At 38.9% G+C, this 18,382-nt stretch overlaps 1 protein-coding gene across 1 annotated transcript in view; it reads left to right on the top strand.

The window, feature by feature from the left end:
• CRACR2A (calcium release activated channel regulator 2A) overlaps window positions 1-18,382 on the top strand; it is a 67,160-nt gene that overhangs the window by 24,850 nt on the left and 23,928 nt on the right. The window contains 3 exon segments of the mRNA XM_085298796.1: window positions 8,095-8,185; window positions 10,879-10,974; window positions 16,876-17,063. Of these exon segments, the coding sequence (XP_085154922.1) occupies window positions 8,095-8,185; window positions 10,879-10,974; window positions 16,876-17,063 (375 nt within the window).

Below are 18,382 nucleotides of genomic sequence, written 5' to 3'. Positions count from 1 at the left end.
GTTGTTGTTTTTAAAGAAGTTTGGTCATGTTCTGTAGGAACCAAAAGAATAAAAATATCTATTCAATAGTTCTGATAAGCACACAGGAAGAATGCTCAAGACAAGACCATATAGAAGTGGAAAAACATTTTTTTTTTATACCCACATACTTACAACCACTAAGATGGATAAGTGCTTAGACTGGCTAGGATTTACTGTGGGGATGCAGAAGAAGGTAAGGGATACTGATTATTGAGGTCTCATGATGTCTCCCAGGTTCTTCATGGTAGGTGACAATTGCATCTTTTAAGAATTGCCAGTGAATGTGATCTTTCATCTTTCTATCCTGGCTCACCTCTGAGAGTCATTAGGCAGCACTGCATTATTCACAGCCTTTTGTCTTCTTTTCTCTATGTGGACTGTGCTGTTGTTTTAGATTGTTCCTTTTTTTCTGACCTTGATGTCCTGAGAAGCTGCACAAACATGTGCTGGGATTTTTATGACCTGCCAATCTAGACGCCATAAACCCATGCTGTTCTTTTATCCTGCGTTTTTACTTCTAGTACTTTTACAGAAGCTATTTTCATTCATACTTCACATTGATGGAAGCTAAATCCAGTGGTCTAAGGGGGGATTCCTTCTGTACTAGTCCAGTAAATGTAGGCTGCTGCTATTCCCATTTGTCAGTCCAGCTAGTATTGAGGCTGAACAAGTCACACATATGGAGACACAAGTGGCTGCACAGACCAACACAGATGGGAGAGCAGTGCCTTTACTGGCACCCAGGTAACAAAAAGTAGCATTCACAGAAACATGAAGAATGACAACCTGATCTTATTTCTCTCCTCTAGTTGATAAGGACTGAAGTTTATCAGTGAAAACACACACTCCCCCTTCTTCCCCTTCATTTTGTTCAGAAACACACCTGCATTCACAGATCCCTTGAATATTAGCATGGGCTGCAAGTCTGGTAGATACTCATTGTAGATATTCATCCCTGCACTGTGGGACCTTTACACAGTTCTCTGGGCCCCTTACACAGTTATTGTCTCAGACCTTGGGTCTTTCCAGATGTGGGCCTCCGCCTGTTCTTTGGCTCATCCAACTTGATTGAAGTTTGCTACCAATATATCCAGTGACTCATCTTACAAGCACACTGATGTTTGCAGATCCTTCAAATATTAATATGGGCTTTTTAAATCCTTCCAGTGTCCATGCCCAAACTGTAAGTCCCTTACTCCAGTCATCAGCTCAGACCTTGGATCTATCCAGGTACAGGTCTCCTTCTGCTTGCTGGCTAGCCCAGCTTGAAGGTTGCTAGGCAATAACACCTATGCAATCAGACATCAGGTTCACAGAGAAAATAGTTAGAAATGGGATTTAATAAGAAGATAGGATAGTCTGTAGTGATCAGACACCAAACTTGACCACATAACCATACTTATAATCAACTTGCTTACACTTGGCTGAGTCCTTCTCTCCATTTTAACTTCCTGTTCTTCCCCTCCCACCAATCCACCCTCACCTCTTTCTTGTCTCCTTCTAAATAAACAACTTGTCTGTAAATACTTTTCTGCTATTGGTCCCAGCTGAGTGGCTTGACTGTTTCTTGTGTAACTTCCCCTTAACCACCCGTGAAATCCAGCTGGTTCTCATGGGACTGTCTGTAATTCTTATGTGTTTCTCTTGTCACTTTCTCACCCTGTTACTTGTTACATTTAGCAGTTTCTCATACAGTATCCAGTAGTTGCTCATGTTCTGTTCATTTAGTTGCACATTAGGCTAGGACTGAGCTATTAATTTGCATTGCTTAGCACTTAATTTATACTAACATTAAGTGTCTATTACAAACCTGTCTTGCTAGAGGTCAGTAAACTAAGTTGTACTACATATATACTACATGTAGCAGCATGATTCTGCATCTTGGAGATTCACAGTGCTATATTGGGTGTTGTTCAAAGAGATAGGGTTGATTTCAATCTGAATTTTCTAAACATAACATATATAAAAATTAATTATATATATTATATGTATATATAAAACCTATGTAGCAAGGATAGCTGTTTTTACAGAGCTCTTGCAGAGTGGTTACTCTGTTGTACTGTCTACTGCTGAGCCTATTAAGATGCTAGTACCCTTGCCCTCTGAAAACTTAAACTGTGGCACTGTTCAGACTTAGCATGTGACTATTTTACCTACTTAATAACAGACCATAATTCTACTATTAAAGGTCTGCCTTGGTATTCCACGTAAACTGAACATCTCTGGGTTTGTCAGATATTAAGCTAATCCCAGTATTTTATACATATATAGATATATAAGTGGTAAAGATTATTACTGGAGAAGAAAGTTTCATTTTGTAAAGAGAAATCAAATATGTTTCTAAGACATTCACAGAGGTTGTCAGTAGTAGTGCTTTAGACTGAGTACTGTACCAATATAACCATGAGCAGGTTTCTTCTATAAGCTGATCTGTAATTTTAGCTCAGTAGAACAACACTCAGAGGACTACTGGTGTATGCTTGAAGGAAAAAAAGCAAAAACAGCAGTGTTTTTATTCTAAAACTGGTGTTATTCTCCTCACTGGTGTTTCTAATCACAAAGAAATTAATGATGTGCTGTTTTCTATGTGTGTAGATTGTAAGGCAAAAAGCGAACATGATGGTTATTTTGCCTAGCTTCCTCCTATTTAAAACTCTGGATTATTTCTTTATTTCTTTTGATTTAAAGTGAAAGATTTTTACTACAGTAAGATATCAGACTGAATTTTGTATATATATCTGCTCTGATGCTGGAATCAGCAATAGCTAAGCTGTGCACTAAACTTGTTTAATAATAGCTCTATACATTCACTCATTTTGCTTTTGGCCCCTGTACATCATGTACATTTTTTATTTGCCAGGTTAAGTTAGTTCTCCTTGATTTCTGGTGTTTGTATTTATTTTAAATATTAACTTAAAATCGGATGACTTCTTAAATTTGGCAGTAGTGCTTTTTAAATAATAGGCTGATGTATTGAGTAGGTGAAAAAGTAGCATATAAACTTCTTTGTTAATAAATGTAGGGTAGATAAAATAATCCAAGTCATGCCCAAATGATGTTGAGCTTGGAAAGGGCAGTTACCACTCAGGAAACTGGAGTACCCTTGGAGTATTTACTGAGAGTTCCCAAGTTTGCAATGGTACAATGGTAGCAAAAGAAAGAAAGAAAGAAAAAAAAAAAAAAAAAAAAAGGAGAGCCTGAGAAAAGGACAGTATGTTTTTGCTAAACCAACGACTCAAGTACTAAAGGCACTTCTGGTCTCTGCAACTCAAGAATCACAGAATCGTTAAGGTTGGAAGGGACCTCTGGAGATCATCTAGTCCAACCCCCCTGCTCAGGCAGGGTCAACTAGAACATGTTACACAGGGTTGTGTCCAGGCAGGCCTTGAATATCTCCAGAGAAGGAGATTCCGCAACCTCTCTGGGAAACCTGTTCCACTGCTCTGTCACTCTCACAGTGAAGAAATTCTTCCTCACATTCAGGCAGAACTTCCTGTGGTTCAGTTTTTGCCCATTGCCTCTTGTCCTGTCGCTGGGCACCACTAAAAAGAGTTCAGTCCCATACCCTTGACACCCTCCCTTCAGATACTTACACACATTGATAAGATCCTCCCTCAGTCTGCTCTTCCCCAAGCTAAACAGGCCCACCTCTCGCAGCCGTTCCTCATAGGGCAGATGCTCCAGTCCTTTGATCATCTTTGTAGCCCTACGCTGGACTCTCTGCAGTAGCTCCATGTCTCTCTTGTCCTGGGGAGCCCAGAACTGGACACAGTACTCCAGGTGTGGCCTCACCAGGGCTGAGTAGAGGGGCAGGATCACCTCCCTCGACCTGCTGGCAACACTCTTCCTAATGCACCCCAGGAGACCATTGGCCTTCTTGGCCACAAGGGCACATTGCTGGCTCATGGTCAGTCTGTCATCCACCAGCACTCCCAGGTCCTTTTCTGCAGAATTGCTTTAAGCAGGTCAGCCCCCAGCCTGTACTGGTGCATGGGGTTATTTCTCCCTTGGTGCAGAACTCTGCCCCTGCCCTTGTTGAACTTCATGAGGTTCCTCTCTGCCCAGCTCTCCCACGTGCCCAGGTCTCTCTGAATGGCAGCACAGCCATCTGGTGGATCAGCCACTCCTCCCAGCTTGGTATCCTTGGCAAACTTGCTGAGGAGGCACTCTGTCCCTTCATCCAGGTCACTGATAAATGACTTGAACAAGACCAGCTCCAATACTGAGCCCTGGGGAATTCCCTAGCCTCAGGCCTCCAACTAGACTCTGTGCCACTGATGACAACCCTCTGAACTCTGCCTTTCAGCCAGTTCTCAATCCACCTCACTGTCCATTCATCTAACCCACACTTTCTGAGCTTGCCTAGGAGGATGTTGTGGGAGACAGTGTCAAAAGCCTGGCTGAAGTCAAGGTATACAACGTCCACTGCTCTCCCCTTGTCTGCCCAGCCAGTCACATCATCATAGAAGGCTGTCAGATTGGTGAAGCAGGATTTCCCTTTGGCGAAACCATGCTGACTACTCCTGRTCACCTTCTTTTCCTCCATATGCCTGGAGATGACATCCAGAATGAGCTGTTCCATCACCTTCCTAGGGAAGGAGGTGAAGCTGACTGGCCTGCAGTTGCCTGGGTCCTCCTTCTTGCCCTTCTTGAAGACTGGAGTGACACTGGCTTTCTTCCAGTCCTCAGGAACCTCTGCTGTTCTCCATGACCTTTCAAAGGTGATGGAGAATGGCCTGGCAACAACATGTGCCAGCTCCCTTGGTACTTGCGGGGGCATCACATCAGGGCCCATGGATCTGTGGATGTCAGCTTTGCCTAAATGATCTCTAACCTATCAGCCACAACAAAAGGAAAGTCTTCCTTTCTCCAGACTTGCTCTCTTGTCTCCAGAGTCTGGGATTCCTGAGGGCTGCCCTTAGCAGTGAAGACTGAAGCAAAGGCAGCATTCAGTAACTCTGCCTTCCCTGTATCCTTCGTCACCAAGGCCCCCACCCCATACAGCAGCGGGCCCACCCTCTCCCTGGTCTTCCTCTTGCTACCATTGTATTTGAAGAAGCCCTTCTTGTTATCCTGGACATCCCTTGCCAGATTTAATTCCAAATGGACCTTAGACTTCTTGTTGCATCCCTGCCTACTCTGGCAACATTCCTCCCATGTGGCCTGTCCCCTCTTCCACCTTCTGTGTACTTCCTTCTTCTGTTTGGGTTTTGCTAGGAGCTCCTTGCTCATCCATGCAGGTCTCCTGCCCGCCATGCTGGACTTCCTGCTCAAAGGGATGCACCGCTCTTGAGCTTGGAGGAAGTGATGCTTGAATAGTAGCCAGGTCTCTTGGACTTCTGCTTCCTTCTCTTCCTTCTAAGGCCTTAACCCATAGGCTTCCTCCAAGTAGGTCCATGAAGAGGCCAAAGCCTGCTCTCCTGAAGCCCAGGGTTGTGATGCTACTTATTGCCTTGCTTCCTCCATGCAGAATCCTGAATTCCACTGTCTCATGGTCACTGCAGCCAAGGGTGCCTCCAACCTTCACGTCTCTAACCAGTCCTTCTTTGTTTGTTAGTATATCATGCAGCAGTGCACYCCTTCTCATTGACTGCTCAACTACCTGTGTCAAAAGGTTATCACTGATGCTGTGCAGGAGCCTCCTGGACTGTTTACGCCTAGCTGTGTTGTCCTTCCAGCAGATATCAGGGTGGTAGAAGTCCCCCATGTGAACCAGTGCCTGCAATTGTGAGGCTACTTCCAGCTGTCTGTAAAAGGCCTCATCAACTTACTTTYCCTGATCAGGTGGCCTATAGTAGGATACAGTGTCCCCCATGTTAGCCAGCCCTTTAATACTTACCCATAAGCTCTTGACTTGCTCTCGATCCACCGCTATGTAGAGCTTGATACATTCCGGTTGCTCTCTCACATAAAGAACAACTCCACCACCTCACCTCCCTGGCCTGTCTTTCCTAAAAAGCTCGTAGCTGTCCATGACAACATTCCAGTCATGCGAGTTATCCCACCATGTCTCTGTACTTGTAATGAGACCACGGCCCTGTGAAAAAGGACGTAATGGAATAAAATAAGCCACACAGAATAGCAACTGAATGATTCAGGGGATGGCGTAGTGATTTTGAGAAGGGAAGTTGAAAAGGTGGGGCTCTTGAGCATGTAGAAAAAGTCTGGGGTGGTGATGCTTACAAAACCATGAAAGCAGTGGACAGGCTGAACGAGGAACTGCGGTTCTTCAAATCCTTAGTGTTACAGCCAATAGGGCATTTAGTAAAACTAGCAGGAAGTTAGCTTAAAACAGATGAAAGAAAGATTTTTTTATTATAATAGCAGATAAAATCTTCAGCTGCCATTAGTTCTGTCTCCTGATGTACTCTGCATTTAMGGAAACAAATCTAGCAAAGAGGTGAACTGTGTTTCAAACAGCAGAGTTCAATACAGAGAAGACAAACAAAATGGTAAATGGGAAGGAAAGGGTGAACTGACTTCTCTACAGGCTTAGTACAGGACAGTATCAGAGTCTACCTTCAGCAGAAGAGGAGAATTGGCATTTCAGATGATTAGTCTAAATAATGCTCAAGTTACTACATGTAAGGATACTACAAGGATAAAAAAGAACTGTTCAGCTGGGTACTGCATGAACAGGAATTGTGAAGCTCATACAATTCACATGGCAGCTACTTTAATTGGCAGAAATTAAACCTTTGTGAGTGTACTGATCCTGAACTCACCACCTGAACTTAGCAAACCTTTTGGTTAATGTGTTAAAAAACAACATCATCTTCCTTTCCTTTCTATTCCTGTTTACTCCATAGCATTACTGAAAGGAGAGAGATTACTGGAAGAGAAGATTCAGCAATCTTGTTGAAGTTATGCATTGATCAAAACTGGATAGTTCGATCTGAGGGAATAGGGGTTTTAATCAAGACATATTTTGCATTTTTCACTTAACATGATAATGAGCTTATGGTTTTTATTATTATTCCATGACTGACTGTGGGGAATATTTGCCAGCTAATAGATTGTTTTGTACTATTGCTCATTGATCACATTACTTATAATTGTGTTATACTTGTGTTTAATTTGACCAGTGTTAAGAATGATAAGTCATGAACAAATGCTGGGGAATATTCAGCCTGCAGAAATGACATGTGCTTGTGTGCCAGGCCCATTAAAAAGTGAAAAATTCTTACATTCCGATTTAACTGCTGGATGTAGTCCTCATAGTACTGCCGTACCCCTTACTTAAATCTGCAGGTTGTTAGTACTGCACTAAAGTTACTCTCCCTGTCTCCCAGAAGCAAAGAAATTCACGTAGGATTCTCCTGAAACATTGACTGCTCTGCAGTGTGTTTTACTTCTGCAAAGTAATAGGGTTTTTTATTCTATAATCAGCCTAGCCCTGATCAAAGTGACATCGTACTACATGAATACAGTATTTTTAGTTATGATCTTAGCATCCCTAAATTTCTATTTAGCATCTAAATATTTGCTAATTCTTTATGACTTGGTGCCATTTTACTCCATTAACAAGTGCTARTTTCTTATGAGCCATTTCTTAATTTTAAGAAAATAAAACTTGAGATCAGAACATGACCTGACTTACAATATAATGAGACTAAGAGATCAAGAAGAACCTCTGGATTTTCTAGCACTCTCTATTTAGACCACACAGTAGCATGAAAGCTGTGAAGCTTCAGCAAGCAGTGAAGTTGCAGTGAAAATACTTGCAAGCCTTTAGTTGGGAAACTTAGGTTCCAATATTGTTGCTAGTGTCACATGGAAGCTCTGTGTTCATTGAAACTGTTTCAGCAGTCATTACAACTGCATAATGAATAGCCGCTCTATATGAAAACAGTAAATGTGTAGCTTTGCTAGGCTTTGAGCTGTTGAAGCTTTCTTCCCATTAAAAAAAAAAAAATCTCTGACCTTCTTGCACATAAATTATTCTTTTCTTGTGCTTGGGCTCATTCCCTGGAGTCGTGTGTTAAAGCAGAAATGTACTTAGCTGGTAATTGTGAGCTGTGACTTCAAATAATGCTACAAAGACCYGCTCAGTATGCTTTTATCTCTTATTAGGAAAATTGCTGCTTATGATGAAGAAATTCAGCATCTCTATGAGGAAATGGAGCAGCAAATCAAAAAGGAGAAAGAACAGTTTATTTTGAAAGTGAGTATCTCTCTCTCTCTCTCTCTCTCTCTTTTTTTCAGGCATAGATTCTCCTCCCACTTCCACTGATTTTATACTCATTCTGAGTGTGAAATGAAAGCTCCCAAAATGTGTTTCACAACAGAGTAGGAGAAAGAATCATTTGTATCACTGCTGTTTTTGCACTATTCCAATGCTGTGCAAATTCAAACTGAGTGACTCCTTGGGGGAATATAGCTGCACTGTGCTCAGTGGTTGGTACATAGCACAGGCCAGTATTCTTCTGGATGTCAAACTACTGTTTCATTGTGTTGTTGATTCTGCTACTGGTCCAACTTTTGGTCATGACCAGGAACAGTGATCTCAGGGATTGTTCACAACAGCACTAATTCTGTCATGTTCTGTAATAACTGTTTTTGTGGGGAAGGTGATAATTATCTCACTAAAGAGGAATAACATATTGTTATCCTTGTCCAGTACAATTTTGAGTATTCCAGTGCTTGAGATTCCACTGCTTCTCTGGCTAGCCAGAGGCAACCAATCATGAGCTAGTGTCTCATGCCTTTTTGTTTTCTTGGAAGCACTCATAAAATGAAAACAATAATGTTTTCATAAAACACACAGTACAGAAATTTTTGGCAAAACTAGTGCATATCCATCTATTACCAGTTCCATTGTCAATTAAGTATCATATCTGAAAAATCTCTGTGTGGTCAAAGTGTATAAAGTATTTTTTTTTCCAACATTAACTATGTTCCCAATTTATGGAAATACATTTCCATGTGATTAGAGCTTAAACCAATTGTATAAGGAATCAGTCTTTTCACTTGCCTGCCACAATAGTGAAACTGACCCATATATTTTTTTTCCATTCCAGAGAGAGAACAGATTTAAGTGATGGATTAGATAATCCCCTAATATAAAGTGTCTATATCTCCTGAAGGATATAAAGCATTTGCAACTTTACCTGCCAGTAGTTGCTACAGATGAATTGGTTTGTATATTCTAAAAATAGCACATGACTGAAGTTTCATTGAAAATCCTGAAACAACAAAAAAGACTCTTTTCTATAAGAAGTGATCATTGCATCTCCTAATTAGTTGTATCTTTGAGGTAGAGCCATCTCTTTATATTTAAGTATTTCTATTGCACAATTAAATCAAGTTATAATTCAATTATTTAATTAAATGAAATTGTAATTATTTATTATAATTGTATAATAGCCTTTGTATTAAAACTCGCCACTGAAACTAAAGTTTAATCAGCATTCACACTAGTGCCTGTCAGCCACTCCAGAAGTACTATTTCTTGGCAAGACTAATTTGGGGATTTGGGGAGTTCTGATGGTTAAATTCTTTCTAATACAAAGACTAACAAAGACTCTACAGCCTGGAGAAATGCAYTGATGTCTTACAAACAGGGAATTATTACGACTGAAGAGCAGCACTTGAAAAATACATTAAGAGAAATTGTTAAGAACCAAATAAATACAAATTGTTGCCTTTTAAGATATTTAATACCCTGCTGACTGAAGGCTGTATAGAAAGGGCAGTTAGTCTTTCTTTTTCATTTAGATATACATCCTTACATGTAAGAAGCCAGTTAACAAGCATTTGATTACTCCATTAAGTATACTACTGGAGGGGGGAAAAAACACGAATATGTAGGAACCCTTCCTGTGCTCACCCCTTTCATGAGGGAATTTTGATTTTTTTGTTCAGAGACCTAGCTCTTGAGGAGCTTATTGTGGGGGAAAGGGACAGATTCTCAGCTTGTACAAACTGCCGGAACTCCATTTTACTCAGGGGAGGTCTGACAATTTGTCCCAGCTGAAGAGGGTCTGAAGGAGTCATTCCAAATAGGATTGGGAGTTCCCAATGATTAAAGGATACTTGGATAGCAAAGAAATTGACATACCAATATCATTGGTAAGGATACTGCAGATTCTGAGGTCCTGATTGCTTGCTTGCGCCAGTGGAACTTCTGTGAATTTACTTGAATTAGATTGTTGTTAGTAATGGATTTTAAAGATAACAGGTAGTATTTCTTTTARTTCAGTCTGACTACAATGTGGCAGCAGCCTGTACCACCCCCAGCAATCCAGATACCTTTTATGTCTTATATCTCTGAAAATTTAAATTGGTCCAAGTTGGTTTTTTCTGTGCATTCTCATTATTTCCCTATATCAACAATTGTCTAGTTCAGAAAAATAAATGGGCAAAAAAATTTTCAGTGTTGCTGGGTTTTTTTCTGCTTGGTTAGCTTTCTGGACTAGATCACTGTTGGATCATCTGAGCAAGAATGCCAGTGTAAAAGAGGAGGAGGGTATGTGTGGCTGGAGATGAGAAGCTGGACTGTAGGTAGCTTCACTAATTTAGTTGGCTAAGAGATTTAAGATCCTTAATCTCATGGCTGTAGACTCAAAGTGCCAAAGACAAGAGATTATTAAAGCCTCTTAAAAGTTCTGCTTCCAGTTTGTAAAGGCTCAAGACCTGCTCACGTGCAATAAGCATTTGCTCTAGCAACTGCAGTCATTGAGGTTGATGGAACTATGCAAGTTTAGAGTCTAGTATCATTAGTTATAGCATCTCAGGATTGAGTTAGTTCAGTAGCTAGTCATATTCACTGTTAGAAGCCTACCTATTATTTTCATACTTCACTCCTTCTGCTCTATTAACTGCGCTATCTGTTAATTTCCTCTTTGCATTTTGCAGGACACAGAGAGGTTTCAATGCTACAGTCGAGAGCTGGAATGCAAGCTCCTATTGAAAGAACAAGACCTGGAACAACTGGTTCAGAAACAGAAAAGGGTATTAACCAGCATCCTCCTGTGTTATTAATACATCATTTTGATTTGTCCATGTGATTTTCTTTAGGTACCATTTTAGGTACCAAAAATCCAAATGCATCAAAAAGTTGTCTAGCTGTGTCCCTCTGTTGCTTTTGTGTTCCTCATTCTAGATACATGGTTGCACTTGAAAAATGGAATTATGGTAGATCTTTTTTCCATGTGCTTCAGAAAAATGTTGTTTTGCTCTGCTTCTAGAACAGTCTTCCTTTTATATGATATAATGATAAAGATGATATAGGATATAATGAAAAAACTCTATGTATTCTCCCCAAGTAGCAGGTTGGTTTTATACAAAGTTAGCAGAATTCCACTGGTTTCGTTTGTGCTAGGCTTAGTACCCAGATGGCCTAAGAGCAGAGAAGAATGATTAGGGTCTTACAGTGTGGACCTTTCCTCAAAGCTTGGACCACCTGCAATTTGACTTGTTTTGGAGAATTTGGCACAATGAACTTTAAATATTCCTATCTGAACAAACTTGGCATGCTGCTTCTCTCTCTGATAACAGTTTTAGAGCAGTGCATCTTTTTGGATGACAGCGGCGTGCCTGCTGATTGACATGTTTTTAAGAGGGACTACAATCAAACCCACTGCTCTTGCCATTAGTTCACTAGGGGGATATCAGCTTGTTAAGTTCCCACATTCACGCTTAATGTAGTTTATATCTTAAAAAGCTGACCTAATTGGGGAAGCAATATTTCTGTGTGTGTAAACTTACTGAAAAATCTTCAAGGGCTGTGCATGAATGAATAGAAATGAGGAAGGGAAGTAATACTGGAATTTAAATGAGTGAAAGGAATGAAATGGCATGCTGTCAAACTATCTCTCCCTATTGAATTTAAATACAATATATATATATAAAATTTCTTCTCATGGTAGCAGTGACAGGAAGTTACACTCCTGGGAAGCAGGTTGAGAAATGTAGGAGGAAAAGATGAAAGGAGGGGAGTCATGTACCTACCAGTTCTATAGTTTTTAGATCATCTTTTGATAAACGATAAATTCTGATAAATGAATCCAGGTGCTGCTGAAGTTGATAGGAATTGTAGAGTTGCACAATCGTAAGAGGGGAGACCTCTTAAGGACCATGTCTTTAAGCCTGCTATTTATAAGTATGCAAGTCTACGTGATGAGGATAGGGGGCTGGACTAAGAATCTTGAAAAAATCTGCCTGATGTTTATTACCTTTGTTCAGTACTACTGTAAATCAGGATAGTCATATGATTTTATGGAGGCTGTTTGCCACATTCCATTCCTGTAGGAATCACATTGCAACACTAGAACAAATGAATCTATTCTTTGTTCATCTATTCAAATCAGACACTTTTAATCTAAAACTAACTGTGAAACTATAAGAAATAATTCATCATAATTTTGTAATGATTATGTTTTAATTTTTAATCTTTAGCTTCATAATAATGTTCAAAATTCCATTATCAATCAGTTACAAACAAAAAAAATTCTCCAAAACTCCTTACCGATGACTCTCTGATATATTTATGTTCTAAATATGGTGTAAAAAAATGAGAAATTCTTCAAATGCTTACACTCAATTTTAAGCCTGATCTAATCAGGTAGTACTGGCAGTAGAATCAGRAAATTTTATATTACAATTATTACCTCTCTGGCCTATCCGGGAGAGCATAAGACAATATCTGTGTTATTTTGTATTGCTACTATTTTTTAATTTAATTTTATATTTTCCTTTACTAAGGATTGCATTGTTTATTATTAATACTATTACAATATTTTCTACTATATTGGTAATCTTTATTGTTTGTAACTCCACCTACTCCATGCATATGAATTTGCATGAGTCTCAAGAATAGTACTATTGAATGACAGGATCTTCATACTTCCGTAAAAATTGAGACCGCTCCTTTTTATTTTTATTGGAAGGAAGTGTGTACTGGACAAAGAGGATTCACTATTAGTGATCAGTGAGAGATAAYTGGTCTAAATGAGAAATTCCATTTGAAACTTCTATTATTCAACCAGCTGATTGATGCCCATTGTCAATTTTACATACAATATTTGGTTACTTTCTAGTACAGAAACTTACTCCGTCTGTTTGAAGGCTTAAGTCAGTTTATTTAAACGTAGTGCTTTGTACGTATTCTTCTGTTTTCTAATGGTTTCTCAATTTTCTAATGACACTCATCCTTAGTCAGATCTGTTTTTTGTAATGCTCATTTTCTAGTGTAGTGCCTCATTCATCTAAGCATCAATGTGCACTAGGTTAGCTTCCACATGTCTGATTGCCTTATCCAGAGCTCTCTCACACTTTCTCCTCCTCCTCTTGCATGGAAAAAGACTTTGCAAAATAAGTCTATTTTTCTAGATGGTAATGGTAGCTTGATTAAATTACAACTTCTATGGTAGGTTTGGGGAATAATCCAAATGCCTTTTTCTAAAATGCATTAATTACTATTATTATTTTTTTAACTCAGTGTCATTAGTTCTGTGGTGGAAATGATTATAAAAAATGTGAAAGGAAACTTCCAAACTTCCAGATGCAGGTTCTCTCGTAAGAGTCTCCTGTCTGATGAAACTGAAATACACATGACATCCCATGCTGACTGTTTGCTGACAGACTACACAGTTGTTTTAACTTCAAAATTTTCCCCCCTTGCAAGACAAGTGGCATTCTGCAGGCCAAGATTCCTTAGACTAGGGCTTTCTGGCCTTTACCATTATCTTGAATTGCCTATTTGCTCCCATAATGCATGGCTTAGCTTAAGCACAGGGTATTCTCAGCAGTGCTCCCAAAGAAATATGTTATTGCTTTATAAAACCCRTATAAGTGTTGCCAAACACTACTTTTAAAGTGTTCCCAAAGAGATGCATGATGGCATGTCTCAAAAGCAGGCACTGAGGACAGGCGATGGCCAGCATAACATCCAGGGTACAGAATCTTGTATTAGAGGAAGAAAGTAGTCAGGGGCCAGGGAAACTGCAGTAAGATTATGTGCTTCTCAAATAAAATAATGGACTCTGAGCTGATGGCAGCCACTCAGGAGCATGCTCTTGGGGTTCTGATTGAGAAAGCCATGAGAACTTCATCACAGCATTCAGCAGAATTTACAAAAGCAAATCAAGTGATAGGACTTGTTAAGAAAGGCATAGAGAACAAAACAAACCTCATCCTTATAGCACTGTGTAAATGTTTTACTCTTCACCTGGAATAAATAGAAAAAAATGAGAAAAAAATACAGAAATTATGCCAAGAACAAAAGGAATGTGTGAAGAGTGTTTAATGTATGTCTCTTTGTGGGACAGCAATAACTAAAAGCATATTTATATTAGACAATCCCATATCCTTCCTCTGGAGTTCGAACTAGGGAGGTTTTTTCTCACATTTTTGTCCAAAGAGTATATACATCATCAGCTACTGCTTGATCTATAGTAATTGATTAATTCTCTTGGAGCTCTAGATCTTCTTTTGCGTGAGTGTGTGTCATGAGAGTCCCTCCCAATCACTTTTCATCCAGTGGATGACCACAGAATTTAATTTGCGGCTCCAATAAGCAGAGATCTGTAAGATGTAAGACATTCTGTACCAGGGGAATGGCCACCTATTGAATCTTTCTATTGCTTTGGAACCTCTGTAAYTGAATCCTTTAAAGGTAGTGTTTGTTATCACTCATGAGGGTTGTATAAATAATTGGTTATACAGTGCAAAAAAAGAGCTCTGTGAAACTCTATGAAATAACTCTTTTCCTTCTTGTTGTGTTCTGTGATTTAAATATTATGAGCAATTGCTCTTGAGCATAATTTGAGCATAATTGTTTTGCTCATGAGAATAAGCACAGAAGCTAGTATTTCTAAGATTGTTACCTCTGATTCTGGTAGTGAATGATGGTTACCATTACATTTACACTACCAGGGCAGTCTCCCTTGTAAGTTTTCAGATGGCTGTAGTTTTCTATAAGTGTGATTTCTGCCTGCAACCTGCCACTTGCTGCTAAGACAATTTGTGTGGAAAGAAGTGGTCTGATGAAAACCATGKTTTTTTAAAGCAAGAAAAGGACTTTAATATGGTAAATGATACAAAACTGCTGCTATGAGAAAAATAGCTTAGATGTCATCTTTTTAGAGTATCTTAGAGGTTTTGGATATATCTTAAAATATCTACAAATTCTCATCTTATCCTACTTCCATAGTTCTACCCAGTTACAGGCACCTGAAGACAACATTTTCAAAAGGAAGGTCTTAGAGAATCACAGCTGCAGACTCTTGCCTCGTCTGTGGTACATGTGTTCAGTACGTCCCATTACTGTATAGTAACAGCAGCTGTAAAAATATGCAAGGCATTGGAATGCTCAATGCAGCTTAATTATTAACCTTAAAAATTAACTCTACTGAGTTGTTGTTAAAATTTACTTTACTTAAGAATTTACCTTGTTGCTCTAGTCATCATGTCACTGCACACCTTTCTAATGTGTAGTGTTATATTCTTGATGATAGTGATTAATACAGTCTTGCTTCTTACGGCCAGCTCAGGTTACGAATGAGATTACAAGCAATGTGGACCGAATAATAGAAATGGTCTTTTTTGTACAGAAGAATGAGTTTACTGAAATGGTGCTAATGTATCTTTTGTATCTTGTATCTGTCTTTGGAAGGCTAGTGGAAGACTGGCCTCTTTAAGACTAAATTAAGGCAGGTTCAGAAAAAGATCCTTTGACTTTGTTTATCATTTCTGGACCATGGTTAGAGCTATCCTTGTCTTCTGCACAGAGATGTGAAGACACTTGTAATCAAGCTTGGCTTCCATGAATGGTAACAGGAAGCAAATTTAAAATTGGCAACCTGAGGTGTATGGACTGGAAGTGATATATTTTAYATGGGCAAAACACTTCAGTCAGCCCAGGCCACATTCAGAAGATTTAGCTGATGAGTTTATAAACTTGTGACAACAGTCAACAAATGCAGTATTTGGGACTAGTTTTATGGAAGGCCTGAGTCTCCTTGTTCTTCAGATGGACTTCAGCTGGAGCTGTGAACACTTGCCTATAGTGTGGTGACTAGTAGTGTTGTCAGTTCATTGTGATCACTTTTTGCTTCTCCTCAAACCACTGTTCTGATGAGAAGATCTAGGTACCTGAAGCATCTAGGCTCTTTATTTAATTAGAATAGATTCTTTCATTCTGTCAAGGACTGTTTCATACTAATGTACATTTGACGTCCCTTAAAATGCTTGCTAACAATAATAACAGTAAAATAAAAAGCTTTTGTACATTCAGGTCAATAGTGCGTTCTTTCAAATGAGATGACCTAATTTTAGTCCATGTTACTTTTTCTTGCTCATCTTAACTTGTTCTTTTAGTATGGAGAAACAGGTTGAACTGGTTTCTTACATGCAGGAACTATTGTGCTCTGTTTCTCATGGCATGTGTTTCCTTTTTATATACTTTGTRGAGTGACTATCAACGTGATAGCTCTAATTCACACTTCCTGTCAGAATTAAGCCTAACAAGAATTTTTAACCAGAACTCTGAATCATTCTGTGTTGGCTTTGTCATGGTGGGAAATAATCTGAAATAGCAGTTGTGGATGTCAAGTAAGTATTCCTAATCAGCCCTGTAAACATCATTTTGTGGTTTAGCTTGGTGCATTTTGGAACTGCTTGAAATTCAGTCACAGAATGGGTGTAATACTTTGTTTTAGGGTGGCATGACAACGTATTCAAAGCAGCAAGAGAGTGCAGCAGGAAAATGCTATTATGCATTATCATCATATGCCGGCTTTGATAGAAGTAGAGTCCCCATTCAACTAACTTCTGGTCTTAAATTGAAAAACCTCAAAGTCAAAATGCTTCAGTGAATTATAATACTTTGTATTGTCTTTTTTTCCATTCCAGTTAGAGCAACAGTGTACAGAACTTCTCAGTGACAAGCAAGAAACCAAAGCAGAGAACACGAAGCTGAAGCTGACGAATCAGGAGCTGCTGAGAGACCTGCAGAAAACTTCTCATGAACTGAATCTGGCTCAACAACAGTTACAGATGCTTCAGGAGGAATCAGCAAAGCTACATGAAGAAAAGGAAATGTAGGTTTTCAGCTACTGTAGTACTAGGGYGTTTGCTTGGCATGCCAGTGAATCTCCTTCTCAGAGCACTCAGTGCTGTGACTTAAGTTTGTATCATATGTACAGAAACCACCAACAAAACCAAGTGCATTTCTGGTGACTTTTCCCCACATAATTTTCATGTTTTCTATAACATGTCTGGTTTCTGCAAAATCTTCTACTACTTCTTCAAAATGTGAATGCTCTGTCACCTAAGTTATTTGTAAGGGATGTTTTGGATTAAAAATCAGTTAGTTTGATTCAAAAGTATGCTTTAGTTTTGAAATATCAATAAGATTCTTTACAAAAGTTACAGTTGTGGCACATGATGTTTTGTCCTCTTCAAGGTTAAGTCTGTCTAGGACTCACTTCTCAGAATGTACTCTGGCTATGAGACAGCCAGGATGTGCTTCTTTTCTTCATCGAAAGCAAGGCTAGTGTATGATTTCTGACCAAGGAGCCTGAAAAACAAGATAGAAAACCACTTATGCATCTGAATCACAACTCACACAAGACCTCATAGTGATATTCCTGAACTATCTTTCTTGGATTTCCAGTTTAAATATTTTGGATTTCAATTTCTATCTCTGAATTACAAAAAAATTTTACAGTAAGAAATATTTACAGTTCATTTTTGACARATGTCTTTTAAGTGACTGCAATCTACTTGTCTTGTTCTGGCATTCTACACAAGGCAAAAATCATGGTGTCATGAAGCTGTAATTTGTAGATGTATTCACTGAAGTCTATCTAATGGAGTTCATTTTCAAAAGAGCTTAAGGTTGTATAAAAGCATATTGCTTCCAGTGGAGAGTAGTTGAATGCCAAACCATGCTGCATATCTTGGTGGAATCAACAAATTTCAGCAATGAACTACATATAACATCAGAGCTGTGTCTATTTGGCAAGTTTCAATATAGATCATGATATTGGATCAAATGTCATATTCTTTTTCTGCTAACCTTTGTGCAAAATTCTGGTTAGTTATTACTAATTTAATCTTTCTTGAGGGTGTAAATAGTGAACTTTGACAAATAGTTGTTAAAGATCTGGCAGTATGTGCCAGAACACTATTTTTAAGTTTATATGTTTGWCTTGTAGTTTGAAAGTAGATAGCAGAAATATTCCTCTTTGAGGTGTTTTTTCCCTTTTTGAAGACCTCTCTTTTCAGATCCAGACCAAAAACTGTGAGATGATCTGGTTTTAAAGCTACAGAGGAAATCTGCCAGTGATTGAATAATGCTACTGCATTTACAAAGCACTTTGAATTCAATAATGTTTTATGGAATTAGAACTCACCY

This window comes from Rhea americana, unplaced genomic scaffold, assembly GCF_003343005.1.
Source record: "Rhea americana isolate MKP2758 unplaced genomic scaffold, rheAme1 scaffold_142, whole genome shotgun sequence".
Taxonomy (NCBI): domain Eukaryota; kingdom Metazoa; phylum Chordata; class Aves; order Rheiformes; family Rheidae; genus Rhea; species Rhea americana.
The sequence above is the reverse complement of the archived record's forward strand: the minus strand, read 5'-3'. Positions and strand labels throughout refer to the sequence as shown.